The 17,270-nt window shown below is 40.7% G+C and overlaps 1 protein-coding gene across 1 annotated transcript in view; it reads right to left on the reverse strand.

Moving 5' to 3' along the window:
• cspg4ba (chondroitin sulfate proteoglycan 4ba) overlaps positions 1–15,936 on the reverse strand; it is a 103,809-nt gene extending 87,873 nt beyond the window's left edge. The window contains exon 1 of the mRNA XM_063042922.1: positions 15,771–15,936. Coding sequence (XP_062898992.1) covers positions 15,771–15,849 — 79 coding nt within the window. The 5' untranslated portion in view covers positions 15,850–15,936. The remainder of the gene's footprint in view (positions 1–15,770) is intronic.
• Positions 15,937–17,270: the final 1,334 nt, after the last annotated feature.

Raw genomic sequence — 17,270 nt, forward strand, 5'->3', positions numbered from 1 at the left:
AATTGGCCAAATGGCACAATTCTGGTCCCACATCTTATGGTCCACTCCCAGTTTTTGTATTTCATATTTCCAGCATTCAGTTGCTTTATTCCATTCATTGAAATAATTATTTTAAAGGTAGAATAATTCTACAGTGGTCTTATTTACATACCCCTGAACAACTTTTTTTATTTAGGAACCCTGTTAACATGCATTTTCACCAAGTATTATCAATTTTACGATCTTTTATTTTTCCTGTGCCCTAACAGACCTCTTATCTGACTTCTCACATACCTTCAACATCCACACATCTGTTAACAAATTCTTCCTTGCCCAAACCTAAAGCTATGAAAACCACAGATCTGACACATATGAATAAGTATTTATCTGCAGAAGCCCAATTTCAGTAAAGAACAACTTAAAGTTCCCTCATGAAAATGATATTAACTGATACATTTTGGAATAAACATTTTGAAAATTTTGTGTAATCCCATCTAATTATAAGGCCTCATCCAATCATTATCATCATGGTGATGTGCTATATCAGTTAAGTTAATATTACCTACAAATGTATCGTACCTCACACAAGTCTCAAGCTTCTGCAATCTCAATATAAAACCAGTAAACATTTCTAATTCCTGTCTCCACTGACAATCCACTCAGGAAATGTCTTTTAATAACACAGGATTACAGGGGGATAATTGAAGTCTTCTGGAAAATACTGAGAGCGTTTAAATCATCAAACAAACACAAAATAATTGTATGCCACAATGATCAGTTTTAAAGATGGCAAGCGGTAGTTAGGCACCGATTTAGTTCAGGGGATCGGTGCTGGGATATTTTTTGTGATATATATTAACAACATGAACGTTAATGTAGGAGGAACAATAGATTAGTCAGAGAGACAAGAGACTGAAGTTGCTGTAATCTAAAGCAAGAAAAAACAACAAACTGTTGGAGAAACCCATCAGGTCAGGCAGCACTTGTGGAGATACGGGGATTGTTGGTGCTTCAGATTTAAAACCTGCATCAGGATGAGAACTGAGGGATGACAGCCAGTATGAAAAGGTGGGAGGGTGGGATGAGGAAGAGTCTGAAAGGTGACAAATGGAACTAGATGAAGAGGATGAAGATAGGCAGGTGGAACAAGGGCAGAGAGGGGAAGGTGAGGGTAGAAAGAAGTTGGAAGGTGATAAGTGGAACCCAGATAAGGGAGGGATGATGGGAAGATGGAATCAGGCATTGGAGGGGAATGAAACTGGCTGACAGAGGAAAACAAGGTGGTGGTGGGGGTGGGGGGTGGTGAAGCTACTTAAAATTGGAAGGTTCAATGTTCATATCATTGGGTTTTGGACTGCCCAGGCAGAATTTGAGGTACCATTCCTCTAGTTTGCATTTGGCCTCACCTTGACAGTGGAGAAGGGAAGGGAACCTGAAATGGCATGCAGCAGGGAGTCAACATAGCCACGGAGAGAGTGGAAAACTGGTGGTGTTGTCGATAGTAAGGAAGGCTGTCTGAGGGCATGGCAGCATATGGATCAGAAGGAAAGTTGGAGTGAAGCACTGGCAGATAGAATTTAATCCTGATAAATATGAGCTAATACATTCTGTGAAGACAAATAAGGCTATGACATATACAGTAAATGACTGAGTCCCAGGCAAAGTTGATGGGGTTCAAGTCCATAGTTCCCTAAAAGCAGAAACAAGGAAAAATAGGGTGATGAAGGTAAAGGGCATGTTCACTTCATAGAAAATGAAGTTGGAAAGTTACATTACAACTTTACCAAACAATGGTGAGGCCACATTTGCCATTAATTCTCTCAGTCTTTCCACTGGCACTGTACTTTCAAACAATTCCAGATGAAAATGAATCACAATTTTCACCAATTCCATCACAACTATTACTTCCAATAATTCCATCATTTATCCTGGCTATCTCTCACTGAATGCTTGCAGTAGCAAATCTTCTGTCCAACATTAGTATGCTATGTTATAGAATTTGATTGGAATATCCCTTCCTGCTGTTATTACAGTAAAACTGTTACTGCAGCATGCTGGGGGCCCTTGCTGGTACCCAACTGGTAGATCTTCCAGACATAATTCCATATAGCTTTACATTATTTTTAAGAAAACATGTTGCAAAGAAGCATAATAAGTTTTCTTGTAAGCCCATCAAGTTTAAAAGGAGCATAGGAACTGGAGCTTCAGAGGCTTAATGGGAGCAGGGGAACCAGGGCTCATGAACCAAATGCTGAACAACTGGGATTTCTGAACAGTCAGATAGCAGAAAATCATAATTGTATAGTACTATGCATTTCATTTAGGTTAGTTCTTAAGATTAGTATTAATTTATTATTGCCATGAACAATTAAAACAATACAATAAAAAGTTTGTCTTGAATACTGTTCATACAGATCAAATCATAGCACAGTGCATTGAGTTGGAATAAAAGTAGGACAATAAAATACAGAATTCTACAGGTTACCAAAAATGTGCAGTACTGTACAGGAAAATGATGAAGTGCAAGATCACAACGAGGTAGAATGTGAGGCCAAGGCTCCATCTTATCGTACAAGAGGGCCATTCAAGAGTCTGATAACAGTGGGATACAGGCTGTCTTTGAGCCTGGTGATATGTGTTTACAGGCTTTTGCATCTCCTGCCGATGGGAGAGGGGAGAAGTCAGGATGTTTGGGGTGGGTGGGGTCTTTATGCTGATTGCTTTACTGAGGCAGCGAGAAGTGTAGTCGGAGTCCAAAGAGGGGAGACTGGTTCCTGTGATGTGCTGAGCTGCAGTTTCCTGAGATTACATGCAGAGCAGTTACCATACCAAGCCATTATGCATCCAGACAGAATGCTTACTGTCCAGGGAGGGATCCCAATACATTCATTAATATAGAATGGTATACAATGCACATATGGACTCTGTCACATAAGATTAGAGGACATCCCAGGTCATTCATGCAGAAGATTTTCCAGGAAAGTGACTCTTGCTTCAGCAAGTATCATCTAAGGATTGGAAACAACTACAGGTTGGTGTTATATATTTTTGATTTTACCTCTTATTGAAGGTCTAATTCACAGACTATGATCCTGATTAACCATGGATTATCCCACCCAAAATCCAATCAAGATCTCAAACTTTCTACTTACTTGTGACCCAAACACCTCTTCACTCATCCGGCTCCAGCTACTAATCATGTATGTACAAAATCCCAAATGTCCCACCTGACTCTCCGGAGTTCCCCACCGATTTCAGACTGAGCTTTAATTGCATCTGCCAACCCACAGAAGACTCTAAACAACAGGAATTCTGCAGATGCTGGAAATTCAAGCAACATACATCAAAGTTGCTGGTGAACGCAGCAGGCCAGGCAGCATCTATAGGAAGAGGCGCAGTCGACGTTTCAGGCCGAGACCCTTCGTCAGGACCCGCAGTCGACGTTTCAGGCCGAGACCGGTCTCGGCCTGAAACGTCAACTGCGCCTCTTCCTATAGATGCTGCCTGACCTGCTGCGTTCACCAGCAACTTTGATGTATGTTCACAGAAGACTCTGTCCACTGCCAGGAATCTAAGTGCCTGCTAATAGATTTTGCATAAAGCAAGCATTGGCCTACCACTCATAACCCGTCAGACTGTCTTTCCCAAAGAACAATATCTAGGCAAGGAAAAAGAGAGGGTGGGGAAAGGGAAGGAGGGAGACTGAAGAGAGAAGCTCAAGTCCATTAATTAGTACTTAAACTGCAATCATTCTTTGCAGAATTGTACAGCTCCTGCCGCAGTTTGTTCCCTTTTCGTCTATACATCCCAAGGGGCTTTAAAATGTCATTGACCTCATGCAGTTGATTCCTCATAATCATATCAATGAGCAGAGACATGATTCCAGCCACTGAGGCTCCTTACTCCTTTCTAAAGTTGTTTGCTTCTTTTCACTTCGGAAACAGCAACCCCCCACCTACTTACCAACCATTTGGTTGCAGATAATAATCTCAAAGAAGAACATTAGAAACAGACACCGAGTAGGCCCCTATCCTCCATACCTGTTCAGCATTCCACAAGATTGAGGCTGATCTCTTACTATTTTCCATCCTTTGATTCTTGTTAAATCTAAACATCTCGTCACCACTGTCTTGCAGATTCGTCATGGTACAGAATTCAAGGTGAGGCCTAGACACAATATTTTAGATTACATTGAAATAAACTTGACTGAAAAGCAAAGAAGAAAACTACCCATGACCAAAAAAAAAAATACATCTTCCTTCTTGGAATGTAAACAATCTATAACATGTTCAGGCAAAAAGAATGCTTACTAGTTATGAAGTAAGGAGTCGTAAAGTGCTGTTTGTATTTCAGACTTATGATTAACTTGCAGCAGCCCTTTAGATGGGCATACTTCTGTTAATGCAGATGTTCTGTACAATTTAATATTGTCAAAATATAATAAAATGCATAATTCAATACAACATGATGAACATTTCTGTTGAATTTATCAACTATTACTTTTTATCAACAGCAGTTTTTGAGACAAATTTGGCTTCACTATTTCTATTCTGCAGCCACGAATCAAGAGCAAGTTACAGTAATTTAATAATCCCAACAACCTTTTCTTAGCGCTATCCTGTAGAAAGCTGATTGTAGAACAAAACAGAACAGAAACATTCTTTGGCTTGTGTTGTCCATGTTGAACATGTTGACAAATTAAACTAAACTCATTAGATTAGATTATGAGAACACTCAGTCCTCAGAAATGCATACATGCATTAAGAAATGATACAATGTTTCTCTGTAGTGGTAGCATAGAAAACAGGACAAACCAAAGACCAACACTGACAGGACTACATAATTATAACATATAGTTACAGCAGTGCAAAGCAATACCATAATTTGATGAAGAACAGACCATGGGCATGGTTAAAAAAAACCCGAGTCGATCGACTCCCGAGTCCCCAATAGCAGGCGGCAAAAGGGAGAAACTCCCTGCCATAAACCTCCAGGCACCGTCAAGTTGCCGATGCCTTGGAAGCAGCCGACCACAACCAATACTGAGTCCATCCGTCCGAAAACTTCGAGCTTCCGACCAGCCTCTCTGATACAGCCTCCCGAGCGCCATCCTCTGCTGAGCACCTTCGATCGCGCCCCGGCAGCTGAAACACGCAAAGCCAAAGATTTCGGGGCCTTCAGCTCCGGAGATTCCGGTTACCACACAGTAGCAGTGGCATTTCAGAAATTTTCCAGATGTTCCTCCATGCTCTCACGTCTGTCTCCATCAAATCAGAATTGTGCACGGTCCCCTACCTAACAGATAACAGACATCACCACCGAAGTGGCCGCGCGTGCTGCCATCTTCTCCTCCTCCTCCGATAATTTAAACTGAACTCATTAAATTAAATCGTTGATCTATCCTTCTATTCCCTGCCTGCTCATGTTCCACTATAGATGCCTCTTAAACATTGCTATCATAATTGCTTTCACCACCTTTCTTAGTAGCATTTAAAAAGTACTCATCTAGCAAATCTCCTTTAAACATTCCCTCTTAACTTAAGCCTACGGCCTCTAGTATTTGACACTTATACTCTGGTAAACAGACTCGGACCATCTACCCTATCATGCCTCTGTATAGACTTGCATCTCTTTATAAACTTCTGTCAAGTTTATAGAAATCTATCAAGCCTCTAACACTCTCCATATCCTTCCTCTACTACAGCAAACAGAAATGCACATGATGCTTCAAATGTGGCCTAGCCAAAAATTTTAATGCTGCTACAATAACTTCCCAACTTTTATATCCAGTGCACCAACCGATAAAGGCAAGTATATGATATGCCTTCTTCACTAAGCTATCTACACGTGTTGCCACTTTCAGAGAGCTATGGACTCACATCCCAAGGCCCCACTGTCCGTCACCCTGTTACTTCAGGCTGGATACCCACTTGTTTGTTCCCCAAACCCAGCCGCACTTTAAAGCAAAAAATGCTAACCTCTGTTATCTAATGTACTGGCAAGATGGCACAGATCCCTGCCCTCAGTTGTTCTTATGACAACAAATCAACAACAGCCTAGTGTGGTGCCTGCCAGTGCTGGCGTTTGGAAGCCCAGAAGTACTGCAGCCTGTCAGAGATGATAGAAGCTGCTGTTTGATCCACTTTGATTGCACAGCTCTCCCACCCCAAGAGTTCTGCTATGGTACAAGCTCAATGTACCAAAGGCGATAAGAGACTGTTATATCCAGATAGTCAACACTGTCAAGTGCCACTGCTAGTAATGAACAGTGGCCTGCATTCACTGTTCCAGCCACAGAGCAACCCCAATTGCCACAGCTCAATGGGCCAAGTGGATGCATCTCATGTTCCAGCTGTTAAATACCAACCATCACAAAGTCATACCACACCAAACCATGCGCTGTGGACACTTCATAAATATAACAGCACCAGCGAAGTGCAGGGATTCAGCATCAAGTTCCTAGAATGCCAATGCTTGCCGCCACACATCTTTATGATGGAAGTGTATAACAACTATCAAGAGGGATGTGCCCCCTCACGTTACTACCATCTGGGAGGACGTACAGGAGTCTGAGGACCCACACTCGATGCTTTAACAACAGCTTCTTCCCCTCTGCCACCAGATTTCTGAACCATCCATCAACACTATCTTGTTATTCATTTTGCATTATTTGTTCGGTAACTTATAGTAACTTTTTATATTTTGCACTGTGCTGCTACCACAAAGCAACACATTTCAAAGCATACGTCAGTGATAATAAACCCGATTTCGATTCTGATTCTGATTCAGACCCCATTTAGCACTGATCCATTACCACTCTCGTTCCTGGGAACACATCTTGAGCACAAAAAGAGGGACAAGGGTGTATATCAACATCTTAAATAAGAACAGAAAATGCTGTAAATCAGCATTTGCAGATTGAGGGAAAAAAAGCTAATGTTTCAGGTAAACTTCCATCAAAAGACCTAGCCAGTCCTTATATAGACAAAGCTAATTATCTGAAATTAGTGCATTTACAGTTGAATTCCAATACTGTAATCTCATATTTTATATCTTAACACATTTCTTTTTAAAATCAGAGGAGATTATTCTGCTGACAGTCTGTTCTGCCTCCCAGTGTAGTCCCATTAATCCTATTCTCCCTAGTTACTTCTCTGTCATGTGCCCATCACAACCAATTCTAACATTACCATCTGCACTAGGGGTAATCTGCAGTAGTCACAGTGCCTGCCAAACAATAAACCTTTGGAATGTGAGGCTAAATTCAAGTCCAGGGAGGAAACCTGCATGGCCACAAGGAGGCAGTGCTGAGAGAGCCAGAATGCAGCAGCACTACCTGCTGTCCCACTGCGCTGGCATAAGTACACAATGAAATACTGTGCCTTAAGCTTATGTGAGCTACTTTCAAACAGTGCCAGGGATCAAAGGCAGAGGTTTGAGTGGAAGTGAGTCGAAGAATTAAAGTGTCCAACAACTGGAAGCACAGGACCAGCTGTACAAACTGAATGGAGGTGTTTTTCAAAGTGCTCTCCCAACCTGTATTTGATTTCTGCAACGTAAAGGAGAACACATCGCAAGCATGGAATGTGTTAGACCAAACTGGAGAAGTCCTAGGAAACTGCCTCTTTTCCTGGAAACCTAATTTGTTTACAACATATAGCTCTCTGGTGGTGGGATCCCATTGGAAAGTGGAAGTTATGGAGAATGGAGTGTTGGATGGCTCGTGCAGTGGTAGTAGATGACAAGGGGAGTTCCACCCCGTTAAGCCACGGGAGTGGAGGATGGGCGAGGCCACATTGTGTAGGAAATGGAGGACATGTGGATGAGGGCAACGTTTATTGAAATACTGCCATATTACTATAAATGTTAATCTTGATGGCAAGGTTGACAGCAACAAAAAGCACGCTTCCTCACATATACATTATGGCAGCAACATTGAGGTGTTTGTTTCAGAATGACCACATAACCTACTGATAAGCTTGGAAATCTTACACTCATCAGAAAATTTGAAATGAACTTAAGTACTTATGCAAGTCCTTTAATATATAAATGGAAGTAATTATATTTTATTAATAAGCATTTAAACTTGAAATAATCTTACGTCCTCTTTCCATCATACTGCAAAAGTCTTTTTGGAAGTAAAATGCATTTGTGGAAACTATAGAATGACAGAAAGCAGACCCTGTTGCCCACCATAGAAGGTACCCCAGCTGCAAGCCTTATTGTATGAATTCAAAATGACATGTTCCAAAATCTTATTTGAACAGATATATTAATCTCATAACTGATAAAGTACAGCCTTTATATCGGCAAACATAACAGACAATTCAGACACAAGAACCCAGTGTCAATGACCATGATGAATGAATAACAATAATGACGAATAACTAATCTGTTTATTAGTGAGACTTTTAGAGCAAAGAAGATTGTGCCAGACAGAGTCTGCTTGTGTTTTTTAAATAATTAGCTGTCCAAGTATGAGATCTCAATATAATATCTCACCCAAGAAATAGCACGACAAAATTGCAGCTGTCTATTGGTGCTGAAGTGTCCGTTCACATACTTAGATACTTTTGTTCTACTGATGTTTGAAGTCTGAACTCATATCATTCTGGCTCCACAGAAAGCACCTTATCAATATTCGAGTACTTTCAAAGATAAAGGCTTTTCATTTAACACATCACTGCAAGGTAACAAACCAGTAGAGCTATTTGCATCCCAAATCTCTTTGAAATAAAAACAGGTTCACCCCACCTCCACATCTCTCACCCTAACCACAACCCCTCTTCCCGCCACCAAGAATAAACCACAAAGCATGAAATGCCCTCGTAGCAAAACAACGCTCCATTAAGATAAATCCAGATTTCCTTGTCATTAAAGCCTGGAAATGAGATTTACAAATGCACACCAACTATTTCATTAAAACAGAGATTGTGCATTTCAAAGTAACAGCAATGTTATGGCCCATATATTCTGTAGGAAAAACAGAGGCAGAACAACAAAAAATTGCTGTTCAAGCCCCCCCTGCTCCACCAGAACCCAAGCTGGCGGGGGACATTTTCAAGAGTTTACAAGTTTTGCTGGGGTCTGAGAATCATTTCAATTTATTAAACAAGCAAATACATAAACGGCATAAAGTTATCACGCAGCAAATGACAAAGTTTGGCAATTGTTAATAATTCATTTGCGCCCAAATGCAATGTGATAAATTTTACTGCCAAGCAACCTCCCTGACACAAAATCATCTCTTATATATGTCTGTCGATTTTCATTCCTTCAGAATCTACTTATTGTTAGATTTAATAATTCATGCCATTTAAAAAGAATCATTCTGTTTCTGTCATAATCTTTCAATTACAACTTTCTTCCCTATTATTCTGAATTTCAGTCTTCCCTAAAGATCTACTTGCAAGATATCAGAGCACTAATAGAAATGTGAAAAATTAACTATTTAAAATTTAATATTTAAATAGAACAATGAATCTTTTCTTAGGTCAAAAATAGGGCACAAAAGAATATGACATCTTCGGTTAAAATAGGCATTGAAAAGCAGTATTTGGTTTCCTGACTGATCACTGTTGCAGACTTTGATCTAACCATAGTCAGTCACTCAGTTATAGCTGTATTACTGACTCTGTATTCATCTAATTACAAAACAATGTAAAAGGAGAGTGATAATAATGATAACATTTGAATGTTTGGTATATTTAGCACACTTTGTGTAAATCCAGTTATTTCATAGACAGATTGAGAAAACAATTGGCAAGATACCATGAGACACACTGGCGAGATGATACTGATGAAGCCAGCCAAATAGTTATGCAAAAACCCTTCAGCTGAGTGTAATGCCATAGGGTCCAAGGTTGCTCTGTCTTATTTTCAGAGTTTTCAGTTTTGAACCCACGTTTTTTTCTTAAACCTTCTGAAAAGCTGCTTCTACTGAATGACCCCTGTTATTGCTGAGAACCAGGGATCTTCCAACATGTTAATTAGCTGGAAAGGCTACTTATTGATTAGCCTCTATGCAATCAATTTCAAAGCCACACTCAATGGTGTTTTAAGCATTTTTCTCCCCATTGCTTTCAGTTACATCAATAAATTTTGTTGTGTTTTAACTGTTTATCGTCGAAATAATTTGTGAAAATATACGAATATCAGAACGTAGCGAATACTGAAAGGCCTGGATAGAATGGATGTGAAGCGGTTATTTCCAATAGTGCAAGTGTGTAGGGCCAGAGTGCACAGCCTCAGAAAAGAACAGAGATGACGAGGAATGTTTTTTTAGCCGGAGTAAGGTGAATCTGTGGAATTCACTGCCACACACAGCTGTTGGAGCCAAGTGAATGGGAATATTTAAAGCACAGGTTGATAGGCTCTTGATTAGTATGGGCAAAGTTTACAGGGAGTAGGCAGGAGAATAGGGAGGTGAGGTATAATAAATCAGCTACAATAAAACCACAAGACATAGGACAGAAATAGGCCATTTGGCCCATCGAGTCTGATCTGCCATTTCATCATAGCTGATTTACTATCCCTCTCAAACCCATTCTGCTACCTTCTCCCTATAATCTTTGACACACTTTCTAATAAGAACCTATTAACCACCACTATAAATACACTCAATAACTTGACCTCTATAGCCACCTGTGGCAATGAATTCCACAGATGCACTACCCTCTGGCTAAATAAATCCCTCTTCTCTGTTCTAAATGGACGTCCCTGTATTTTGAGGCTGTCTTCTGGTCCTAGACTCACCCAGTATAGGAAACATCCACTCTATCAAGACCTTTCGATATTCGATAGGTTTCAATGAGATCTTCCCTTACTCTTCTAAACTCCAGAGAGTACAGGCCCAGAGCCATCAAACGCTCATGTGTTAACCCTTTCATTCCCAGAATCAGTCACATGAACCTCCTGTGGACCCTCTCCAATGCCAGCACATCCTTCATTAGATAAGGGCCCAAAGCTACTCACAATACTCCGTTAGTCCTGACGAAGGGTCTCGGCCTGAAACGTCGACTGCGCCTCTTCCTATAGATGCTGCTTGGCCTGCTGCGTTCACCAGCAACTTTGATGTATGTTGTTTCACAATACTCCGTGTGGTCTGACCAAAGCCTTATAAATCCTCAGGATTACATCCTTGCTTATATTCTAGTCCTCTCAAAATAAATGCTAACACTGCATTTTCCTCCCTTACCACCAACCCGACCTGCAGGTTAAGCTTTAGGGAATCCTGCACAATGACTCTCAAGTCTCTTTGCACCCCTGATTTTTGATTTTCCTCCCTATTCAGAAAATAGTCTACACATTTATTCCTTCTATCAAAATGCATAACTATACACCACATTCCCCATTCGCCTCTTCTTTGCCCATTTTCCCAATCCAAGAACAGCAGCATCCATTTCAGCAACACTAACTGCCCTTCCACCTATCTTTGTATTATTCACAAACCTGGCCACAAAGCCATCAATTCAATCTTCGAAATCAGAGAGCTAGGTAATGTTAGAGATCTCGAAGATTATAAGGCTAACGGGAAGGAGTTTAAAACGGAAATTAGGAGAGCCAGAAGGGGCCATGAGAAGGCCTTGGCGGCCAGGATTAAGGAAAACCCCAAAGCATTCTACAAGTAGGTGAACAGCAAGAGGATAAGACGTGAAAGAATAGGACCTATCAAGTGTGACAGTGGGAAAGTGTGTATGGAACCGGAGGAAATAGCAGAGGTACTTAATGAATACTTTACTTCAGTATTCACTATGAAAATGGATCTTGGTGATTGTAGTGCTGACTTGCAGCAGACTGAAACACTTGAGCATGTAGATATTAAGAAAGAGAATGTGCTGGAGCTTTTGGAAAGCATCAAGTTGGATAAATCACCGGGACCGGACAGGATGTACCCCAGACTACTGTGGGAGGAGCCTGGGGTACATCTCGCCTCTGGCGATGATCTTTGAATCATCAATGGGGATGGGAGAGGTTCCAGAGGATTGGAGGGTTGTGGATGTTGTTCCTTTATTCAAGAAAGGGAGTAGAGATAGCCCAAGAAATTATAGACCAGTGAGTCTTACTTCAGTGGTTGGTAAGTTGATGGAGAAGATCCTGAGAGGCAGGATTTATGAACTCTTGGAAGGTATAATATGATTAGGAATAGTCAGCATGGCTTTGACAAGGGCAGGTCATGCCTTATGAACCTGATTGAATTTTTTGAGGACGTGACTAAACACATTAATGAAGGAGGAGCAGTAGATGTAGTGTATATGGATTTCAGCAAGGCATTTAATCAGGTACCCCATGCAAGGCTTATTGAGAAAGTAAGGAGGCATGGGATTCTCTCTCAGAAACACTGAAGTCTAGTCCATCTGGACCAGATGACTTAACTACCTTCAGACCTTTCAGCTTCCCAAGCACCTCCTCCTCAGTACTACACTCATTCCTACACCCTGACATGCTCTAATTTCCAGCATACTGCTAATGTCTTCCACCGTGAAGACTGACAAACTACTTTTTAGGTTCATCCATCATTTCTCTGACCCCTATTACTACCTCTCCAACGTTATTTTCCAGCAGTCCGATATCCATTCTCACCTCTTTGTATATCTGAAAAAAAATCAGGTATCCCCTTTCATATTATTGGCCATCTTACCTTCATAGTTCACCTTTTTTTCCTCCTTACAGCTATTTAGTTGCCTTCTGTTAGTTTTTAAAAGCTTCCCAATCCTCTAACTTCCCACAGATTTTTGCTACATTACATGCCTTCTCTTTTCCTTTTATGCTTTTTTACAAACAGTATTTTAGCAGTATTTTACAAACTCCATCTCTTGGGATCCAGCAACAACCTGATTTTCATAATCTACCTGTATATTGAAGTCTACCATGGCTATCGGAGCATTGCCCTTTTTATATGCCTTTTCGATCTCCCATTATAATTTGTATCCCCCATCCTGGCTACTGTTCAGAGGCCTGTATATAACTACCATCAGGTATTTCTACCTTTGTAGTTTCTCAACTCCACCCATAAGCATTCAACATCTTCCAATCCTATGTCACCTCTTACTAAGGGTTTAGTTTCAATTTTTGCCAAAGACACCCCACCCTCATTGCTTACCTGTTTGTCCTTTCAATACAGTCTGTATCCTTGGTTGTTAAGGTCCCAACTATGTTTTCCTTCCAGCTACAACTCAGTGTCAGACCTGCCATTCTAACTGTGCTGCAAGATTATCTACCATATTCCATATACTGTGTGTATTCAGATATAATTCCTTCAATCTTGTATTCACTCTTTTCAATTTTGCCCCCATGTTACACTTGAACTCAACTCACTGACTACGCTTTTGCACTCAGTCCTTCCTCACAGTCTCACTTACACACTGCATTTACTTGTATACCAACTGCCCCATCCTCAGCCCTATCACTCCGGTTCCCATTTTTCTGCCAAATTAGTTGAAACACTCCTCAAAAGCCCCAGCAAACCTGCCTGCAAGGATTTTGGTCCCCCTCAGGTTCAGGTGTAACCCGTCCTTTTTGTACTGGACATACCTTCCCCAAAAAGATCCCAATGATCAAGCAATCTGAAATCCTGCCCGCTGCACCAATTCCTCAGCCATGTATTCACCCTATTCTTACCCTCAATGGCACGTGGCACAGGCAGCGAACTAGAGATTACCACTCTGGTCCTGCTTTCCATCTTTCGACCCAACTCCTTATATTTGCTCTTCAGGATCTTCTCCCTTTTCATACTTATGTCATTGGTACCAATATGTAGTCATATCCGATCATGCCCGATTTATTTTCCTTCTCAATACCATTCTCCTGCCTTCTATCGAGGTTGAATGTCCTGCTTTAGATATCATAATGCAGAAGGAGAATTAGGCCATTCAGTTCAATGAGTTTGCTGACTTTTGAATTTTCTATACTTTTATTCCTCCTACCAAAATGATTGACCGAACACTTTTCGACACTATATTCCATCTGCCACTTGGCCTATTCTCCCAGCCTATGTCCTTCGTGCTGTCTGGCACTTTAATTCTCCATCTTTAACACAGTGTCCTCTCTATGCCCTCCTGAACTGCTGCAATGAGGTGCAAGATAACCAATTAACCTTCCTTATGGCAAACTGCAGTCCATGGAACTCAATGTTCATTTTTCTAAATTTAGATAACTGTCTTTTCTCTGTCTGTATCAGATCTGGCCATTTCTGCTACAAGTCATATATCTCTGATTTTGAGTAACACACAAAATGCTGGAGGAACTCAGCAGGTCAGGCAGTTACGGGCTGAGACCCTTCATCGGTGTTACTTTGGATTTCCAGTATCTGTAAAATCCCTTTTGTTTATTATCTATGAATTTGATTCAGACCCTCTCTCTCGCTCTCTCTCCCCCTTCGCATAGCCTAATCAATATCCGCTGCTATTAAGAACATGTAACAAATAAAAGCATAATGACTGTCAAACTGCCACATTAAGCCATTTGGCCTGGTCTCACCTCATCCGAGATATCCCCTCTGACCTTTCTGAAAATTAAAGTTACCTTTTTCTTCTCTCTTGGTTTTGGCAATGAGTGTCCAATGTGAAAGGTTACCTTTCTCTTTCCACAGATGCTGCCTAACCTGCTGAGTATTTCCAGCATTTTCTGTTTTCAGAATAGCTTTAGTGTTTTGAAAGGTGGCAGAAAGGTAATGAATGACTGTCAATTCCTCAGTAAAGCACAAATCTATGGCTAGAATATGTAAATGAAAAGGAACATGACATTTGCAAAATTGTTTTATAATACTTCAAAATCTGTCTATTTCAATGGGCTAACTAAAATAATTTTTAAAATATCAGCAACTTGAAACAGATTTGACTACTGATAACAACTGAAAGGTTGACAAGGTCAGTGAGAATCCAATCCTGCAGTCAGCTGTGAAACACAGGAATGACAGCAAATTACTCCAAATGCTAATCTTCACTTGTCAAGAATTCTGATCTTACTCATCATCTGCTATGTGTGGACGACATGCCCCATAATAAAACGTGCTTAGTTAACCTCCAGTCAGCTGTGGATAAAATGAAATGACAAGTAAATGGCTCCAAATGTCAAACTCCACATCAAGAATCTTGGTTGTACTTGTATATGCACAGGGCAAGACCAGCAAATAAATGTAGCTTTAAGAAGTAAATAATTTTTTAAAAGTGTTCCTTCATTACTCCACAAAATTTTAAATACAATCCAGAAACAGCAACCATCAGAAAACAAAAGCCTACACTATATAACACTGAAAGATAATGACGTTAACTGCCAGGAGGTGCTGTCAAGATCTTGAAGAGGTTTTGAATGGCTTATATATTGAAGTGGCACTTATATTTTCAGTGACTTAACGTTTAAATGCATATTTGTAAAACTACAACAATTACAAAGAAGCACAATTTTCTCTTTTTTCATGAACTTGGTTCCTACTGTACTTTTAAAAAATGCAAGAGAATGAGAATAAATAAATATATTTTCAAGGTTTTCTGCCGTTTTTAAAACATTTAAATGCTACAATATTTTAACCTCATATAATCTAGCCCCATTTGAAGCTATAGATAACTAAAATAATAAATGCCAAGCTAACTTTTTAACCCTCAGGGCAAGGGGACTTGCAAAAAGCACAAACTACAACAACGCAAGTCCTAAAATATATTCTGTGAGGAAAAAAATGTACCCACTGATGACAAGTCGCTGAGAGGAGGAAATCAAAGATTGATGGAAAAGAGCCTGCATTGCTCCTCAGGGAAAAGTACTTCGAATATGACTTCAGAGCTGCAAACACTTACCCCCACGAGCAATCCCGACCGCAGACAGAAACGTCCCGAACAATAAAAGGGATCTCCCCGGCTTCCCTGAAAAGTCCATACTTGATAGCAAACTCCCTTCACACTCGCTTTGTTACATTTTTGATCCCGGTAAGTGTCAATCAAAGCCCTGGCTCTGAGCTGGCCACGCCGTACCTGCCGAGCCGCCACGGACGCACGGCGCCGAGGCACGTCTCACGTATCTGCCACAGCAGTCCCGCCTTCTCAGCTGCGCCCGTCAGTCTGTGCTACGGTCTCAGCGTTCAGCTCAATCTGAGGGAGCGGGGGTCGGTAAAAGCCGTCTTTTAAACATTCGAGGTTTCTGTATTCTAGTAATGACACAGGGGAGGAGAGAGAATATGAAGTTTTAACAAGCACTGTGTAATCAAGATGACAAATGAGTGGGTTGGTCTCATTTTCGCGGCGTACTTTGCAAATTGATGCGAATATACCATAGAAACGGCTTGAAAGTCATAGCTGAAAATCCATAAAACAAAACAGTTGTACTGAAGAAAGTCCTGAGAAATACTTTAAAATATTTCTTCTTCGGTGTCCCTTGAGGGACTTACTAACTGTGGCTGACGAGGACATCAGAGATGTGGACTTGCCATTGGTGGAGAAAGAGGTGTTTGATAGATTAGGTCAGGGCCGGATTGAGTGAGCCCGGGGCCCCTGCCGACACCGTAAAATGCTGCTGTACCAAGCAAAAAAAAGGCAAGAACAAGAGCAAAGGTCGTACTGGTCTAAATATCAAAGCTATGAACCAAGACATTGGTTTAGTACAATACGTAGGCTATATTTTTACAGGCGTTAAGAGGGAGGACAGAAAGTAATGCCGATTCTTAGTTTGAAGGACAACATCTAAAGCACTCAAAAATTGACCTAGGCTTGGTTGGCTTAGTAAAGCTATGAGGGAGACGAAGTATGATGTACCCAATCTTAAATCTTTATTTAACTATTGCTGCACATACCATAGGCCTTATTTCTCAAACAATGCCAAAGCATTTTTATCTCGGTATTTTTCTCAACTGTGTGTTCTGAGAAAGTAAAATGGAAATGAGAGACAAAAAGGCCAAGAGAGATGGCACTATGCAAACTAGGAAACTTGACAATACTCTACAACAATCTTTTTGAAAAATGAGATCTAGCACATACTAACCTATTGCTGTGGTGTGTGGCTTGCAGAGTGAAGACCACTTATTACTTACTAGGATTTTAAACAGTCAACTATTAGCCTATTGCCCCAAAAACAGGAACAGCACTGACACACAAGCCTAGATAGTTACAAAATTAAAGCCTAGTTTTTCTGGATTTCTTTGCAGCAAAGTCCTTGATCAGATCACTAAAATCTAGTTTCCAAACAAGATCACTTTCAGGTGACATCAGAGTAAGATGATTCAGCCTGTCCTGGCCCATTGTGGATCTGAGCCTATTCTTCACTAGCTTGAGCTTGGAGAAAGATCGCTCACCACTTGCATTTGT

The sequence above is a fragment of the Mobula hypostoma genome, chromosome 3 (assembly GCF_963921235.1).
Source record: "Mobula hypostoma chromosome 3, sMobHyp1.1, whole genome shotgun sequence".
In the NCBI taxonomy this organism is placed as follows: domain Eukaryota; kingdom Metazoa; phylum Chordata; class Chondrichthyes; order Myliobatiformes; family Myliobatidae; genus Mobula; species Mobula hypostoma.